We start from the raw sequence: 16638 nt of genomic DNA, 5'->3' as shown, positions 1-16638 counted from the left end.
ACGTGGTTAATTTTCAAGCACCATCTTCAAATTATTGAAGCAATGATCAACATTGTGTCGGCATGTGTGTAGTTAAAGCGTGTATCCAAAGAAAACGGGTGGTGGAGGGTTTTGAAGGGGTACAAGCAGTTGACTGGTTTGTGTCGTGTTTGGCATGCAGACGGCAGGTCAGGTGTCAAGATCAGGTCAGGGGTCGCGCGAAGGATTGTGGTCCAGTTCTCACCTCGCCGATTCGCCGGGGAAGACGATTTCATGTTGTTCGGTTTCTAAGCTCCAGAAAAGTAAATAAAGAAGATACCAAAGGGAGATTTCCTACAATTTGATCTGCACATGCAGCGTGTTTCCAATGTCCACGCGAGGAAGAGCTGTCGAAAGCGCGGCAGTCAGTGTCGATCTTGCAGCCGTATCCCGGTAAGTTCAGAGACAGATCTAGTGTCTCCCACTCTCATAACGTGTCACCTACTGTTAATCCGTTTTGTTTTAATTTCTTTTTATTTCTGCAGACACGGATGTCAAACACAGTGCTAGGCAGTCACCTCTAGTGAAATGTTTGGATGTCTTTGATTGTTCGTGGTTGGATTTATGTGAATTTCAAGACTTGCAGTAGAGTCTCAAGTTAAGTTTACTCTGCCCGAAAAAAACTGTCCACCATTTACTTGAACATGCAGATATAAGGAAACAGAATGAATCTGTTCTCAAAGTCAAAATGATCACGATTTTTTCCTCAGATTCAAAACATGCACTGTCATGGTTTTGTCTGTACAATTTAGTAAGTCTTAAGTACTTTGCAACAACTTCCTTGAACGTGAAAGACAGTTTTTGAATGCTAGATCTGTATCGCGTTTCATTCCAGACTCGATCCTCTCTTTGATTGTAGATCTACTGTTTGCTGTTTACGCACTATCATATGATTCGCTATGTAACGTTTGGTAAGCTTACCTTGCAACAGCTTTCTTGTCTTTGTTGGCATTTCTGGCTGTGTTGACCGTCAGAATTATTTTAAGAACCAGGCTGCTGCAGTCGACATGTTTCGCATATTGTAGGGTCACCATGCTGCATAGGTAAAGTGGCTTGTATAACCTGACTATTCTGTTTCAAAACACTGTTTATATTTGTGTAGGTTGTAGTCATCATAACTAATCGCATTTTGCCATTTGTTTCAGAAAGGAGGTTAACCTACAACAAGATCGACGCTATGATATATGCCTCAGCCACATGAAGACTTCCGAATTTAGATCTACTCGGCATGGTGACAAGTCTTGATGAAAAGTATAGGACTGAGGACAGCAGTGGAAAAAGTGCCCACATGGCAGGTACCTAACCTATTACCCTAGTCATTTTATCTGTTTGCCTTCTTTTGAAAATTATACATGGAGTTGATATGATGCGTTAGTTTTAACTGTGTGTGTGTGTGTGCGTGTGTGTGTGTGTGTGTGTGTGTGTGTGTGTGTGTGTGTGTGTGTGTGTGTGTGTGTGTGTGTTACGGAGTGAGTGAGTTTGTGTTATGTTACTGTTTGTTGATTTCTTACGGGAGCCTTGAAGGCTTCGCCTCTTGTTTGAAGTAGGGGTAACAAAGAAGAAGAAGGGAAAAAAGAAAGAAGGATGCTTTCTGACATTTTCTTCTAACAATTGACCTTTCTCGCCTTTCAGTCTGATACACCGCTAACAGATTAGCAAGCGAAGATTTCTGAAACATGATAGACAGATGAGACAAATGAAGGTGGGAGTTAGTGGGGGGTGGTGGTGGTGGTGGTAGCACAACGACAGTGCGAAGGAATCGGTGACGGTGTCAAGAGGACACTTTGGCATGACATACTTGACGTGCGCTTTGTTCTAGCGTCGTCCATGTCATGGGAAAATGTAACGCCCATAGCCAGACTCAAAACGCCGGGCTGTACAAAAAGGGAAGGGAAGACATTTTGACACACTGAATGCACCACATAAAACACACAACGCGCCCTGCGTTCAAAGAGACGTTGCACTGGAAAACGTGGAGTGAGAGTGTGTGAACATGTACAGGGGCGAAACCATGTTGATGTCACTGTACTCAAACCCATCGCTCACACCGCCCATCGTCTTCTCCTTTGTTATTGTTACCTATATTTAGACAAATAAACGCACGGACCTGTGTCTATACGCACACGCGAACTGCAAACGAAAGGACCTGTACACCTATCATTCGCTATTTTTAGCCTATATAAGCTTTACGGTTGAGTATGAATCCTCAATGTCAAATATTGTAAATGTGTCAAGATATCAACATTGAATAAACTTTTGTTTAAACCGAACGGAAGGACCGGTGTTTCAAGGAAGTCCATAGCCATACGAACTGTTCATCAGTAGTCTATTCGCTGGTCTAGCAGTGTCTGCCAAAGCTCAAGTACAATCGTCCTTCACATGGCAGCGGTCTCTGATTTTTAAAAATTTTTTTTATTCAGCACTGATTGATTGGTCCAAGAATGATGTGACTATGTGTTCCAGCAACGACACTTGTCACACGCATTCTGTCCTTGCCCCAAAGGCCCTCTTGTCATGGCTCTATAGAGTGTTTCTTTCTTTCTTTCTTTATTTGGTGTTTAACGTCGTTTTCAACCACGAAGGTTATATCGCGACGGGGAAAAGGGGGAGATGGGATAGAGCCACTTGTCAATTGTTTCTTGTTCACAAAAGCACTAATCAAAAATTTGCTCCAGGGGCTTGCAACGTAGTACAATATATTACCTTACTGGGAGAATGCAAGTTTCCAGTACAAAGGACTTAACATTTCTTACATACTGCTTGACTAAAATCTTTACAAACATTGACTATATTCTATCTATAGAGTGTAGAGGGTCACCATGGGGGGGGTCTGTGCACGTGCACGTTGAGGCCAAAAGTGCCATGCACGGTGATCCACGGTGCACGTTACGAAAAAGCTCCATGCACGGTGCACGCCGGACCTCTGTGCACGGTGCACGCTACGAGAATGTCCCCATTCCCATGCACGTTACGTCCAAAAAGCCCATTCCCGGTGCACGTGGTAAAGCATCGCCCCCCTCAGTGTACACCCCTCCCGCGTCCATCTCACGCATTTCATGGCTAATATTACAGGTTGTTAGACAAGGCAATGTACAAACCTTTATCTTTGTAAAATAAAGTTCGTTCGTCCGTTAACGCGAACCCCGGGTTCTTTCCCGCCCACTTCTCCAGCGTCTATACCCACATCTGACGCTGGAGTCATGCATGCAGACTCAGCCGACCGTATCTACCTCATCATCCTCAGATCTACCCCGTATCTACCCCATGGTATTTAGAGTGATCCATAATCCACGGAGCGCTGTTCTCCCTCTATCAGACCTTGCTGTTTACCCAGATAGCGGTCACAGGCTCCACCTGTAAGCCTATCAGTCTACAGACTACCTGTCCATACCACAGAGATCTCCATGTGTATTGACCAGTCGCATCCGTCTCAGTGTGTTTGGCATATCACACTATCAGTGGTCAGCTACTGATCACTCTCAGTGTCCGCCACTGACCAGTCGTATCAGACTCGGTGTGTTTTGCATATCACGCTATCACTGGTCAGCTACCGATCACTCTCAGTGTCCGCCTTCCTGTGTCCAGTCTGAGCGTCATCCTATCTGCCCGGTCTGCCATGCAGCAGGACTGAAATCAGTTTCTCGGCGAGCGACACGATACGGCTTTATCCTATGCCAATGCTGGAATGCAACTCGTTGAAAAGGAAGAGGGGCGGCTCTCAACACATCGTGCATCAAGCCTGATATTAATAGTCGACTTCAGGAAATCTACTGCACAAAGCTTTGGCACTGCATTTTCTTCGAGACTTCGAGGCATCTTCGTAAAGTCACCTCAATTACTAAGGAAGACCTTCATGGGTCGCAGGCATGCAGGCATAAAACGAATCAACTCGCTGACTACAACTATTTGTCACTTGACTTCCGTCGCGGCCATCACGTGGTTTACTTATATATTAAATGCCCGTGAGACGCACAGGGCCGTCTATTGACTTTGGAAACACTGCATGACATTCACGTGGGGCACTAGACTAAAGTAGGTTACGTTTAATAGACGTCTGACGACATTCTAAACGTTTCACTGACCTGATTGGGCGGGGATGTAGCTCAGTCGGTAGCGCGCTGGATTTGTATCCAGTTGGCCGCTGTCAGCGTGAGTTCGTCCCCACGTTTCGGCGAGAGATTTATTTCTCAGAGTCAACTTTCTGTGCAGACTCTCCTCGGTGTCCGAACACCCCCGTGTGTACACGCAAGCACAAGACCAAGTGCGCACGAAAAAGATCCTGTAATCCATGTCAGAGTTCGGTGGGTTATAGAAACACGAAAATACCCAGCATGCTTCCTCCGAAAGCGGCGTATGGCTGCCTAAATGGCGGGGTAAAAACGGTCATACAGGTAAAAGCCGTGGGAGTTTCAGCCCATGAACGAACAAACAAACAACAAACTGACCTGATTATACGCCCTTACATTTATTGATCTTTCTGACCAAAATAAAACGGCCTGAATCAAGTTGTGATCAGCTTGCAAGCAACGGACTAGAAGGGCAACAGGGCAGAGCGATCAAACAGTCGTAGTGTGTCGCCAACATCAGCAGAGCAAAGTGCAGCATTCGCCACAACATTCAAAGTGTCTTTAGCTCTATCTGCCGGTATTAAGGGGCTAAGCCTTCATCCTATGACAGTCCCAAAGCCCTACAGTCTAACTGCAATCACAGGGTAGGGGAAGCTCTTTAGTGCAATTCAATGAGGCTTGGTTGTGCATGGTTCTCTCGTGAGGTGATCCCATGCAGCGTCGATCTCGGTAGTCCCTCCAGAATGGTTTTCTCCATCGCACACATCATGCGCGCTGATTGCAAAACACCTTTAGCAATACATTCTCTTTCCAGAATAGATAAGACAGTCAATACGTATATAAGTACAATGCAGATGCATCACAGAGAGAGACAGAGCTAGAGAGAGAGAGAGAGAGACAGAGAGACAGACAGACAGACAGACAGAAAGAGACAGACAGACAGACAGACAGAGAGACAGAGAGAGACAGACAGACAGACAGACAGAGAGAGAGAGACAGACAGACAGACAGACAGACAGACAGACAGAGAGAGACAGACAGACAGAGACAGAGAGAGAGAGACAGAGAGAGAGACAGAGAGAGAGAGACAGAGACAGAGAGAAGGAGACAGAGAGAAAGACAGAGAGAGAGAGAGACACACACACACACACAGACAGAGAGAGACAGAGACAGAGAAAGAGACAGACAGACAGACAGGCAGACCGAGCTCCACCAGCTGACTCACGTACGGCGGAACAGGGGCGGCAAAAACTGAAAAGAGTATCGCGCCTAGGAAAAACAAGCAGACAAGACATTGCTTTTACCGGGGCCCCAACAAACAAATCTCTCAATGTAAAACCAAACAAACCTGGCGCTCTGGAAAGCACCGGCATTTGGCAACAATAACAAGTCGCGTAAGGCGAAAATACAATATTTAGTCAAGTAGCTGTCGAACTCACAGAATGAAACTGAACGCAATGCCATTTTACTCGTAGCATCGTCAGGCCACCGCTCACGGCAAAGGCAGTGAAATTGACAAGAAGAGCGGGGTAGTAGTTGCGCTAAGAAGGATAGCACGCTTTTCTGTACCTCTCTTTGTTTTAACTTTCTGAGCGTGTTTTTAATCCAAACATATCATATCTATATGTTTTTGGAATCAGGAACCGACAAGGAATACGATGAAAGTGTTTTTAAATTGATTTGGACAATTTAATTTTGATAATAATTTTTATATATTTAATTTTCAGAGCTTGTTTTTAATCCGAATATAACATATTTATATGTTTTTGGAATCAGCAAATGATGGAGAATAAGATAAACGTAAATTTGGATCGTTTTATAAATTTTTAATTTTTTTTACAATTTTCCGATTTTTAATGACCAAAGTCATTAATTAATTTTTAAGCCACCACGCTGAAATGCAATACCGAAGTCCGGGCTTCGTCGAAGATTACTTGACCAAAATTTGAACCAATTTGGTTGAAAAATGAGGGCGTGACAGTGCCGCCTCAACTTTCACGAAAAGCCGGATATGACGTCATCAAAGACATTTATCAAAAAAAGGAGAAAAACGTTCGGGGATTTCATACCCAGGAACTCTCATGTCAAATTTCATAAAGATCGGTCCAGTAGTTTAGTCTGAATCGCTCTACACACACACACACACACACACACACACGCACACACGCACACACGCACACACGCACATACACCACGACCCTCGTTTCGATTCCCCCTCGATGTTAAAATATTTAGTCAAAACTTGACTAAATATAAAAACGAGTGCTGAAGGCAAGCAAGCCAAGCAAGCCAAGCAAGACTGTGTTCTGTGGGCGCCTCACCCCCGCATCCTCACAACAGGAGACTGAAGCACGGAGACAAACACATAAGCGCACACGGGCACATACGCGCACGTGCACACACACACACACACACACACACACACACACACACACACACACACATACGGCTTGTTCATGCAGATTGTTTACACCCCTACCTCGCGGCACAACGACTGTCTCATGGACCATTAATTTTCAAACATCGTAAAAGCATTTCATTTCTTCAGTTTTAATCACAATCAGCTGCGTTGCTAAACATTTGTTCTGTGATATTTTTCATCTCATTTATGTAATGGCCTGAGTATTCCCACACGTTTTCTGGGGTGCGTTGTTCGCAGTGGAAATGTCTCTGCTCTCTGGGTCGAGTGGTTTTACAAGCCAGAGCCGCCTCAGCTGTTGCTGATAGTCAGTTTTAAGAGTTCTCCAAAGCTTTTCTCAAAGATCTTCTACTGCTAGAAGATCTTCGCTTCTGTCCTCGTTTTCAGTCTCTTTAAAAAATTTCTGTTGCGCTGCGACTGACGGGAACACAAACCCTTTCTCCTACGGGGGGAGATAAAAAGCTGTGAACGGGGGAGCGAGGATAGTTCTGCAAGTCGCAACTTTCATTCATCATGCCGGTGTATGAGGCCAGGGGGAGATAACGAGACACGGGAAGTGACGTACTTGGAACCGGTGCAGGGTCCAGACGCCTGTTCAACCCTCGCCGCTACAACAGCCAGGCTTACAGTCATCTGTTCTGTTATCCATGCGACTGCTTTGTGAGGAACAAGGATACAGATCGAAAAGAATCATAACCATAAATAATGCAAATTAATCCATACGAATAATATTAACAAATCGTTTACAAAAATTCTTACTTTTGTTCAACCACAACAAACAACAAAAACAACAACAACACAACAAACAAAAAAAAGCACAATACTTCTGGCAACATGAAAAAAATTAATTGAAAATTTACATTGTGCTGCAAAATACAGGTATCGGACAATGAGCGGAGCAAGTGACAAACGGGCAGAGATACACACGCACGCTCCTAGCCACAGCTATAAACACTTACATACAAAATAAAACGTGTGTGGTCCATAAGAGGGCATTATTACGTTTCACTTGATCTGGTTTCTCGACGTACCCACGACCTAATGGCGTTGTAAATAATGAATCATGAACGAAATGAAACGCCACTTGATAAACACAAACCCAAAACAACAGAGGATGGATAAGAGCAGAGAAAAAAAAGAAGATGAAACGGTTATAGCTTGCAGCTTGTCCAAACACATGCAGCAAAGAAGGGAAAGTGGCGACGAGAGAGAGAGAGGGGGAGGAGGGAGAGAGAGAGAGGAGAGAGAGAGAGAGGAGGAGGAGGAGAGAGAGAGGAGAGAGAGAGGGGGGGAGGGAGAGAGAGAAGGGGAGGAGGGAAAGAGAGGGAGAGAGAGAGAGGAGAGAGAGGAGGAGGGAGAGAGAGAGAGGAGAGAGAGAGGGGGAGGGAGAGAGGGGGAGGGAGAGAGAGAGAGAGGGGAAGAGGGAAAGAGAGATAGAGAGAGAGGGACAGAGAGAGAGAGAGAGAGGAGAGAGAGAGGAGAGAGAGAGGAGAGAGAGAGAGGAGAGAGAGAGGAGAGAGAGAGAGAGGAGAGAGAGAGAGAGGGAGATAGAGAGGAGAGAGTGAGGGAGAGAGATAGGAGAGAGAGAGACAGAGACAGAGATAGAGAGAAAGAGACAGAGAGAGAGACAGAGAGAGGGAGAGAGAGAGAGACAGAGAGAGAGAAAGAGAGAGAGAAATAGAGAGAGAGAGAGATACAGACAGAGAGAGAGACAGAGACAGAGACAGAGACAGAGACAGAGACAGAGACAGAAAGAGGAAAAGAAAAAGAGAGACAGAGAGAGACAGGAGGAAAATGAGGTGACAGACATATTGATCCCCGTGTCTCCGGACCGAATCAGACGACAGATTCCTCCCTTCTGAGCGCCACCTCTCTGGCGCCAAATTTGAAGACGACATGTGCTCACCCCCATTGATCGTGATGGCTTACTCGTCTTGGGAAAAGGGATGTAAAATATAATCCTCCAAATGCGAAGAGATTCAAAACAAACAAAAAACAAATATGTATGAGGTTCTTCACACACTCACACCCTTCGCGCGATTGATAGTTATGTCTCATTCGTTCCAGGGTCAGGGGAGTGAAAGATAATCTTCACCGCGATGGTTTGGAATTTAGAACAACATGGTAGTCGAATTTAAAACAAACAATAAAAATGCGAAAGAGAATCTACAAAATGGTTAGGAATTCAAAATCAAAATCCTCTGCTTGTGAGAATGTACGATGGAGTAAAATGTATCCCCCCCTTTTTTTTTTACAAGATTCTTAATCACTAAAGTATATATAATCATAGGCTTACAGCTTCTATATTACATAATTATGCTGTTAACTGTCTCTGTTGATAAAACAATTTGCATGGATTGATGGTATGATTCATTCATTCATTTGTTACCATATATAAATATATAGCTATTCTGATGAACACGTGGGGGAATTCGGGGGCTGTGATTGGATGGTCTCTTCCGATCATCAAAGCATAATGCGGCAGAAGTCGGCCATTTTACTCAATATCCAAAAGCATATTGAGAAAAATGGCCGACGCATGATTCCGGTTCACCCATCTGTACCACGGCGATGTTTCTATCGACAACAGCATACACTGACAACTTAAAAGGCTGTTTCAACAACTGTGTTGTGAAGTCAAATGCACATGGAGTCAGTTTTTCTTACAAAGTCAGAAAGCGTGTAGCGGTGTGCATGTCTGCGCAAACATGATGCGCGTAAGAAGTTTGTCTGCTATCAAAACCTGAGATCAACGCATCGACGCAAAAACTGTCATTTTGTAAGTTTGGAACAACAAATCAAGGTCATAACAGCTATATAATCGCTATTGTGTTTTCAGCGTAGCAATAGGGTCCGATATTTAGACTCGAACAAGTATAATGCGACTCGTCTTCGACTCGTCGGCATTATACTTGTCTCGTCTAAATATCGGACCCTATTGCTACGCTGAAAACACAATAGCTGTTAATAATTAGAGTTTAATGTCCCTGCAGGTCAGCTATTGTGTATAGTTTGTCGTTAACATTGTTAATTCTTTGTTTCTTCGTTCGTTTATAGCTTGGTGTATTGTCATGTGTGTTGCTCTGTTCATTGGATGTTTGTGTACCGATCCAATTGTTTCTTTGGTGTTGCTAATATGTTTGTTTGTTTATGTGTTTGATTGTTTGTTGGTTTTGTTTGTTTGTTTCTTTGTTTGTTTGTTGAGTTTTCACTATTGCTATTTCTTCTCGTTTTCTTATCATTTTATTTTAGTGAGACTAATAATTTCCGTTTTCGTTACTTCTCGTAAATCAAAATTACCCGCTTTGCTTTTAAAGAAGAAATAGAGTAATAGAAAAACGAAAAAAAAACACCGGCATCATTTCCTTGCCCTACAAATTAAAACAGAATCAAGTAAGCTACACCAAGTACATTTTCTGACACGCCAAAGACGCAGGAATCTTGTTATAAAAAATATCTTCACGCTGCTGTCTGCACAAAGCGCCGGGTATCCGGCTACTCAATGATGAATGAGCTCAAATGGCAGGAAAACAATATCTTAAAAGGTTGAAGAACGTTATTACAAATGCCCCGCAATTGTTGAAAACCTAGTTGTCAATGCCAGCAACCGTCACGAATTAAAAACAACACCGGAGAGACAAAAGAACGAAAACAGATTTTAATCTGCATCGAAAAGAAGAAATCATCAAAATGCAATATAGAGGAATTGAGTAATACAATACCACAGGCTATTACGACCTGATATCCGACGCCGGCCGCAGGAGTGTTAAAAAACAAAAAAAGTTAAAATAAAATAATATTAACAAATGAGAAAAAGAAAGAAAGAGAAATGTAATGACAGACACCAGGCAATTTCTGTCCGCCACCTGACTCCAGGCAAGCCGTGTCATAAGCCCGTCACGTGTCGGTCAACAGACACACTCTGTCATCCCTAATCACGGTGCTTGCCGCTAATATCGATTTTTGTCTTGTGTTATGACGCCGATGGGTGCTGCATTGTTATCGTTCTTCATTCTCTCACCTGTGGGCGGCGGTTTTGATGAGTAATTAACAGACAGGTGAGATAACACTCCACTGATCCAGCCTTGATATTCTTGTCTGACAGTTTTTTCAGTTACAGTGAGAATTGGAGACGAAGGTCGTTACCATTTATTTGGTTGTGCTGTATCTGGTGGGTTATTTATGGGTTTTTTGTTTTGTTTTTTATTTATTTATTTATCCATTTATTTATTTGTTTATTTATTTATTCATTTTTAAACAAATTTATTCATTTATTATATAATTGATTAAATAATCCATCTATTTAATAATTTCAGTATTTCTTTATGTTTGATTTGTTCATATATTGATTTACTAGATGAATACCCGCTTCGCCGGGTACCCGGCTTCGCCGGGAAGAAGTAGAGCCGAATACCCGGCTTCGCCGGCTTTGCCGGTGTCACGATTTCATCTTTCGCCAGTGTACATATTTCCCCCTCGACATATACTCAAGACTGAAATGTTGTTTCCTGGTAAAATTAAGAAGTGAAATTATTTAAGGACGAAAAGCATGTCAGTTTCTTGCATGTGAAGAAAATTGGTGGTAAAATGTAATAGATTTCACCCCCAAAATCGAATTCTTCGAAAACCGCAGAGTGGTTACGTCCCTTGAGTAGGAAGGAAAACATTTTAGGATGAATCAAATTTCTAAGTTAAATAATACAAATTGGTTGGACAAATTTGGCCCCATGAATGTAAGGTACACAAGGTCGATCATCAGTACTATCGAAGGGTGTTTGTTTTTTCTCAGTGTAGAGTTTATACTAGATCAACGAGGCCGAGAAGCGAAATATCAACACGGCGAAAGATGAAAACGTCACACCGGCACACCGTACGAAGGAAGGGAGATAAACGCGCAAAACACTGGAGAAGATAAGGAAGAGTTACTGGGAATGGATGTACAGAAAAACCAAAATCGGTTCAGCGCTGTGCGCTGAGAGCACGTGTTAAAAATTTTCATCGACCAGATTCTGTTTTGGGTGTACCAGAATATGCCCACCAAATTTGAAGCAGATCCATCGAGAACTTTGGCCGTGCATCGCGAAGTGACCGACAGACAGACAGACAGACAGACAGACAGACACAGACAAGCCGTATATAGATATAGATTGATTTACTTACTTATTTGTGAATTCAATTGAAAGTTTATTGATTTGTTCATTTGTTTTCTTTGATTGACAAATAATCTGATACTTTTGTATTCAAAAATTATGGACAATGGAGCTGAGAGAGTTATCTATCGATTACTGAAGCTCTTGTGGAGACTGAGTTACTTACTGATAATTTTGAGATGTTTTAGCATTTTTAGAGTGTTCCTGTGAGTCGTGAGAGTCTGTTGAGAAGCCCACCCACCGTGAAGCATATAGAACGAAATGAAAAGTGAAAAACACAGCAAGAATTGTAGGTTATTGGAACATTTGATCATTGATAAAAAAAATTAAAAAAACCCGTTACATTTACAGTACGTCGACCAGACAGACAGACAGACAGACAGACAGACAGACAGACAGACAGACAGACAGACAGACAGACAGACAGACAAAAACGTATGATACAAATAATGAACCTATCCCAAAATCGTCGATGAATCTCGCATGCAAGATGCCCGCGAGGTTAATCAATCAATCAATCAATGAGTCTTATATCGCGCATATTCCGTGGGTACAGTTCTAGGCGCTCTGCAGTGATGCCGTGTGAGATGAAATTTTATACGGCCAGTAGATTGCAGCCATTTCGGCGCATATTTACCTTTCACGGCCTATTATTCCAAGTCACACGGGTATAGGTAGACAATTATTAACTGTGCCTAAGCAATTTTGCCAGGAAAGACCCTTTTGTCAATCGTGGGATCTTTAACGTGCACACCCAATGTAGTGTACACGGGGGGAGGTTCGGACACCGAAGAGAGTCTGCACACAAAGTTGACTCTGTGAAATAAATTTCCGCCGAACCTGGGATCGAACTCACGCTGACAGCGGCCAACTGAATACAAATCCAGCGCGCTACCAACTGAGCTATATCCCCGCCCCAGGTTACAGTATATAAGGCACACCAAAAAAAAATAGTCTGTTTACGGTAACCCGACCGACCTTATTTTTTTTCGCGCGACCCTAGACTTTTTTTTGGCATTTGGGAAAAAAAAATTAAAAATATGTTTTTTTGGGGAAAAAAAAAATCCCGACCTACCGACCCTATTTTTTTGGCCTATGTTACCGTAAACAGACCTTTTTTTTGTTGGCCTAACTGTTTTTGGATTTCAGAAACAAAGCACCCACAAAAGTTCACTCTCCATTACAGTCTGTTCATGCTATTGTATCGCAGTGAAAAGAATGACTGTTGCAGAGAGGGGGGGGGGGGGGGGTGGTACGGGGGAACAAGGAAGGGTGAGGAAGTGAAATACAAAGACTTTGCACAGTGTAGCTTCAGCAGAAACTAATGGCTAGCGGGGAGATTAGTCCTCTTCAAACTCCGAGCTGACTTCATAAAACAAGATCGGGAGACAAAGCCGCCGTCAGAAGGGAAAAGAAAGATGCTCCAATGGCGTGCGGCAGTCAGAGGATGCAGTGACTTTCACTACTGCACACTCTCTCGGTATCTATAGCTCCTCACTTTTTGTACTATGTAAGAACACGGCATAACTTGAAGATGACTTTTACAGACAATTTAACCAGGATGTAAAAGTTTTGCCAAATTTGAAGACGACGCAGAAAAGAAAGGTCAAAATTAACGAATAAAGAAATAATTGACAGCAAAGTGAAATATCTGCTTGCAAAGAGTTCCTCCCACTGAAAATAAAGTCCAACAAGTCGCGTAAGACGAAATTACTACATTTAGTCAAACTGTCGAACTCACGGAATGAAACTGAACGCACTGTAGTTTTTCACCAAGACAGTACCAAGTCAATCCCCGCGAGAAGGAAATCGCTCACCTTCCACGTGCAAAACGTAGCGCGGTAGCGTATTGTGCTAATCAGAAAAGCGCGCTTTTCTGTTTTCTTGTTAACTTTCTGAGCTTGATTTGAATACAACCTATCATATCTATATGTTTTTGGAATCAGGAAATGATAAAGAATAAGATGAAATCATTTTTGGATCGATTTCTTGAATTTTAATCGTAAGACTAACTAATCTATTTTCGTTAATTGTGATCACATTTTAAGAGTAAACATGACATATGTATATATTTTTAGATTCAGAATGTCATGAATAATACGATGCAGTCAATTTCAAATCTGTTTGCGAAAAATCGATTTTAATGACAACTTTAATGAGCAAACTCATTAATTAATTTGTAAGCCTGCAAGCTGAAATGCAATACCGAAGTCCGGGCTTCGTCGAAGATTACTTGACCAAAATTTCTACCAATTTGGTTGAAAAATGAGAGCGTGACAGTGCCGGATATGACGTCATCAAAGACATTTATAAAAAAAATGAAAAAACGTCTGGAGATACCATACTCAGGATCTCTTATGTCAAGTTTTATGAAGATCGGTCCAGTAGTTTTCTCTTAATCGCTCTACATACACACACACACATACACCACGACCCTCGTCTCGATTCCCCCCTCTACGTTAAAACATTTAGTCAAAACTTGACTAAATGTAAAAAGAAATAGAGAATGCTTCATGCCCTACAGGCCATTATATTTCGCTTCTTAAGTCAACCCACCAAGATATGCAAAACAAACACGGGTATAAGATCTCCTCAGGGTTGCAGAGCGGTGTTTTTGTTGTTGCTTGTTTTGTTTTTCTAAACCACACTGATACGAACTACATGTTCATCGGGGAAGGTAATTATACAATTATACCCCCCCTCCCCCCCCCCCCCCCCCCCCGACAAAAAAGCCACCTAACCGAATAAACAATTTTGTTCCGTCTACGGAAAACTGAACAACAGTAATCGGTGACAAAGATGAAAAAACCAAGGCAACCACCACCCGTAATGTCTGTTCCCAAATCGAATTACATGTGCGCCTCCACATCAATTCATCCTAGCCTTGCTGCGCGTAAATTACAGGTAACTAGTCCCCCGTAAGGTAAATGAGACCCAGGGCAGGCGTTGACATGAAGACGTAACTTGATCAAGTTAGAAAGTAAAGTTAAAACAGGTATATAATAGAGAGTGACAGAGACGGTCGATATGACAGGTAGGAAACTACCGTTCAGGTTCGACATCTTCGCGTAACTTGACCAGGTGAGAGAGAATAAGTGATAACAAACAACAGAGACGTCTGAGATGACAGGTAAGTAAACTTCTGGTCAACTGTTGGCATCTTCGCGCGTAACTAGACCAGGTAAGAATATGTGAGTGAAAACAGACGACAGCGAGTGACAGGCAAACACACTACTGGGCAAGTCTTGAGATTTGGCCGTGTCCTGACCAGGTAACGACATTTTTCACAAATACAGGTGAAAGCCAGTGACACAGACGGCCCAGAGTACAGTTAAGTAAACTAACGGTCACCGATGTGTTGACTTTCACGTGAAACTTGACCGAGTAGTTGCAGCACTGAAAATGTTTTGAAAAAGCAGGTGAAATAGAGAATGCTCAGATTGCCGTAACTTGACCAGGTAAGAACTAGGAACTTGACTGTGGAAAGCAGACGACAGTGAGAGTGACAGGTTTTGACGAGATGACCACTCACCTTGCCAGGTGACGACGAGGAGGGTGAGAAGGACGGGGAGGGGAGGGGAGCAGCCCCCGGGGAAGGGGGAGGGGGGAGATCGGGGGGTCAACTGCGCCATCCTCTCTCGCCTCCTCCGCTCATTATCCGCCAGGTAATCCGCTACACGCGACGCATCGGGGAACCCCCGCACACGATGCCAGACGTCCAGGTAAGGTACTCCACAGGTAGTGACGATCAGGTCAGCACATACACTCACACGGCGAACTGGACACACAGGTAGCGCTGACCTCTGCTGCCGTTAGACTGACGATGACCTGCGGTCAGTCTGAGACGTTAATCCACAAAACAGGGGGGCGCTAAGCCAGGACAAAACACCGCGCAAAGCGACGGAAAACTTTACTCAACACTGCGACAGAGGTTTCGATCCGGAGAGAAAAAAATCCACAAACTGACACAACTTTAGTTACCGCAGTTGCGGAAACCTCAAACTCCGGTCATAACTACACTGTTGTTTCGCTTTTTGATATCACTCTGATTGGACTTTTTATCCGTCACATCATTTGAGAATCCGTCACGAAACAGTAAACGCACAAGCAGAAAAAGACAGAAGATGTTTCCCACACAAGACACAGTGGATGCAGCAGAGAAGTCCGCTGTGGTAGGGAAGACGCGGCGAGGTATCTGTGAGTAGTGAGGAGCGCGGTTCGCAGCCAGGCGATACTGGTAGGCAGGGGGCTAGCGGCGGAAACAAACCATCAAGTGTTTGTGTTGGTGTTTGTCTGCCGTGGTCTCTCTCTCTCTCACTGAGTCCCGCATTGTTAGCTTTCCTCTGTTTAAACCTCGCTTCCCCCTCCCTCCCTCTTTGCCGTCATCTACTTTCCCTCCCCCTGCCTCGTCTGTCACGGCCGCAGTTGCCTCCCCTTGTCCTCCCCCGCCCATCACACATACACACACAAACACTGACACGCGCACCGGCTCCCCGCTGTGACGAAACGAGAAAGGGCGGAGATAGAGAGCGATACATACAGCAGTCAGCCAATCAGGTGGCCGCGTTTTGCTCTGACAGCTGCCTAATTAGCATAGGTGGGACGGAGTCTAAGTTGGTTTGGAAGTGTCCCACTCAGAGTTGGGCTGTGATGAACTTCGCGAAACAAGTGTTTTGAGGTAAATGCTTTGTGTTATGGAATGAAAAATGTATGACGCTGTGCCGTACAAATACACACACTTAAACGCACGCACGCACGCACGAACACACACACACACACACAAACATTCTTACGTATGCACACACACACAGAACAAAATACAGAAGAAACTGACGTTGTATAAATGTATAAATGTATTATCAAAACAAAGTGAACTCTCTCTATAACTGACGTTGTATAAATGTATTATCAAAACAAAGTGAACTCTCTCTATAACTGACGTTGTATAAATGTATTATCAAAACAAAGTGAACTCTCTCTATAA

The 16638-nt window shown here is 43.4% G+C and overlaps 1 protein-coding gene across 1 annotated transcript in view; it reads right to left on the bottom strand.

The window, feature by feature from the left end:
* The window catches only part of LOC138965183 (uncharacterized), a gene marked incomplete in the record, with an annotated part of 64249 nt that extends 48243 nt beyond the window's left edge, over positions 1–16006 (bottom strand). Inside the window, 1 exon segment of the mRNA XM_070337302.1 lies at positions 15187–16006. Coding sequence (XP_070193403.1) covers positions 15187–15286 — 100 coding nt within the window.
* Positions 16007–16638: the final 632 nt, after the last annotated feature.

The sequence above is a fragment of the Littorina saxatilis genome, linkage group LG4 (genome assembly GCF_037325665.1).
Source record: "Littorina saxatilis isolate snail1 linkage group LG4, US_GU_Lsax_2.0, whole genome shotgun sequence".
NCBI classification, from domain to species: domain Eukaryota; kingdom Metazoa; phylum Mollusca; class Gastropoda; order Littorinimorpha; family Littorinidae; genus Littorina; species Littorina saxatilis.
The sequence above is the reverse complement of the archived record's forward strand: the minus strand, read 5'-3'. Positions and strand labels throughout refer to the sequence as shown.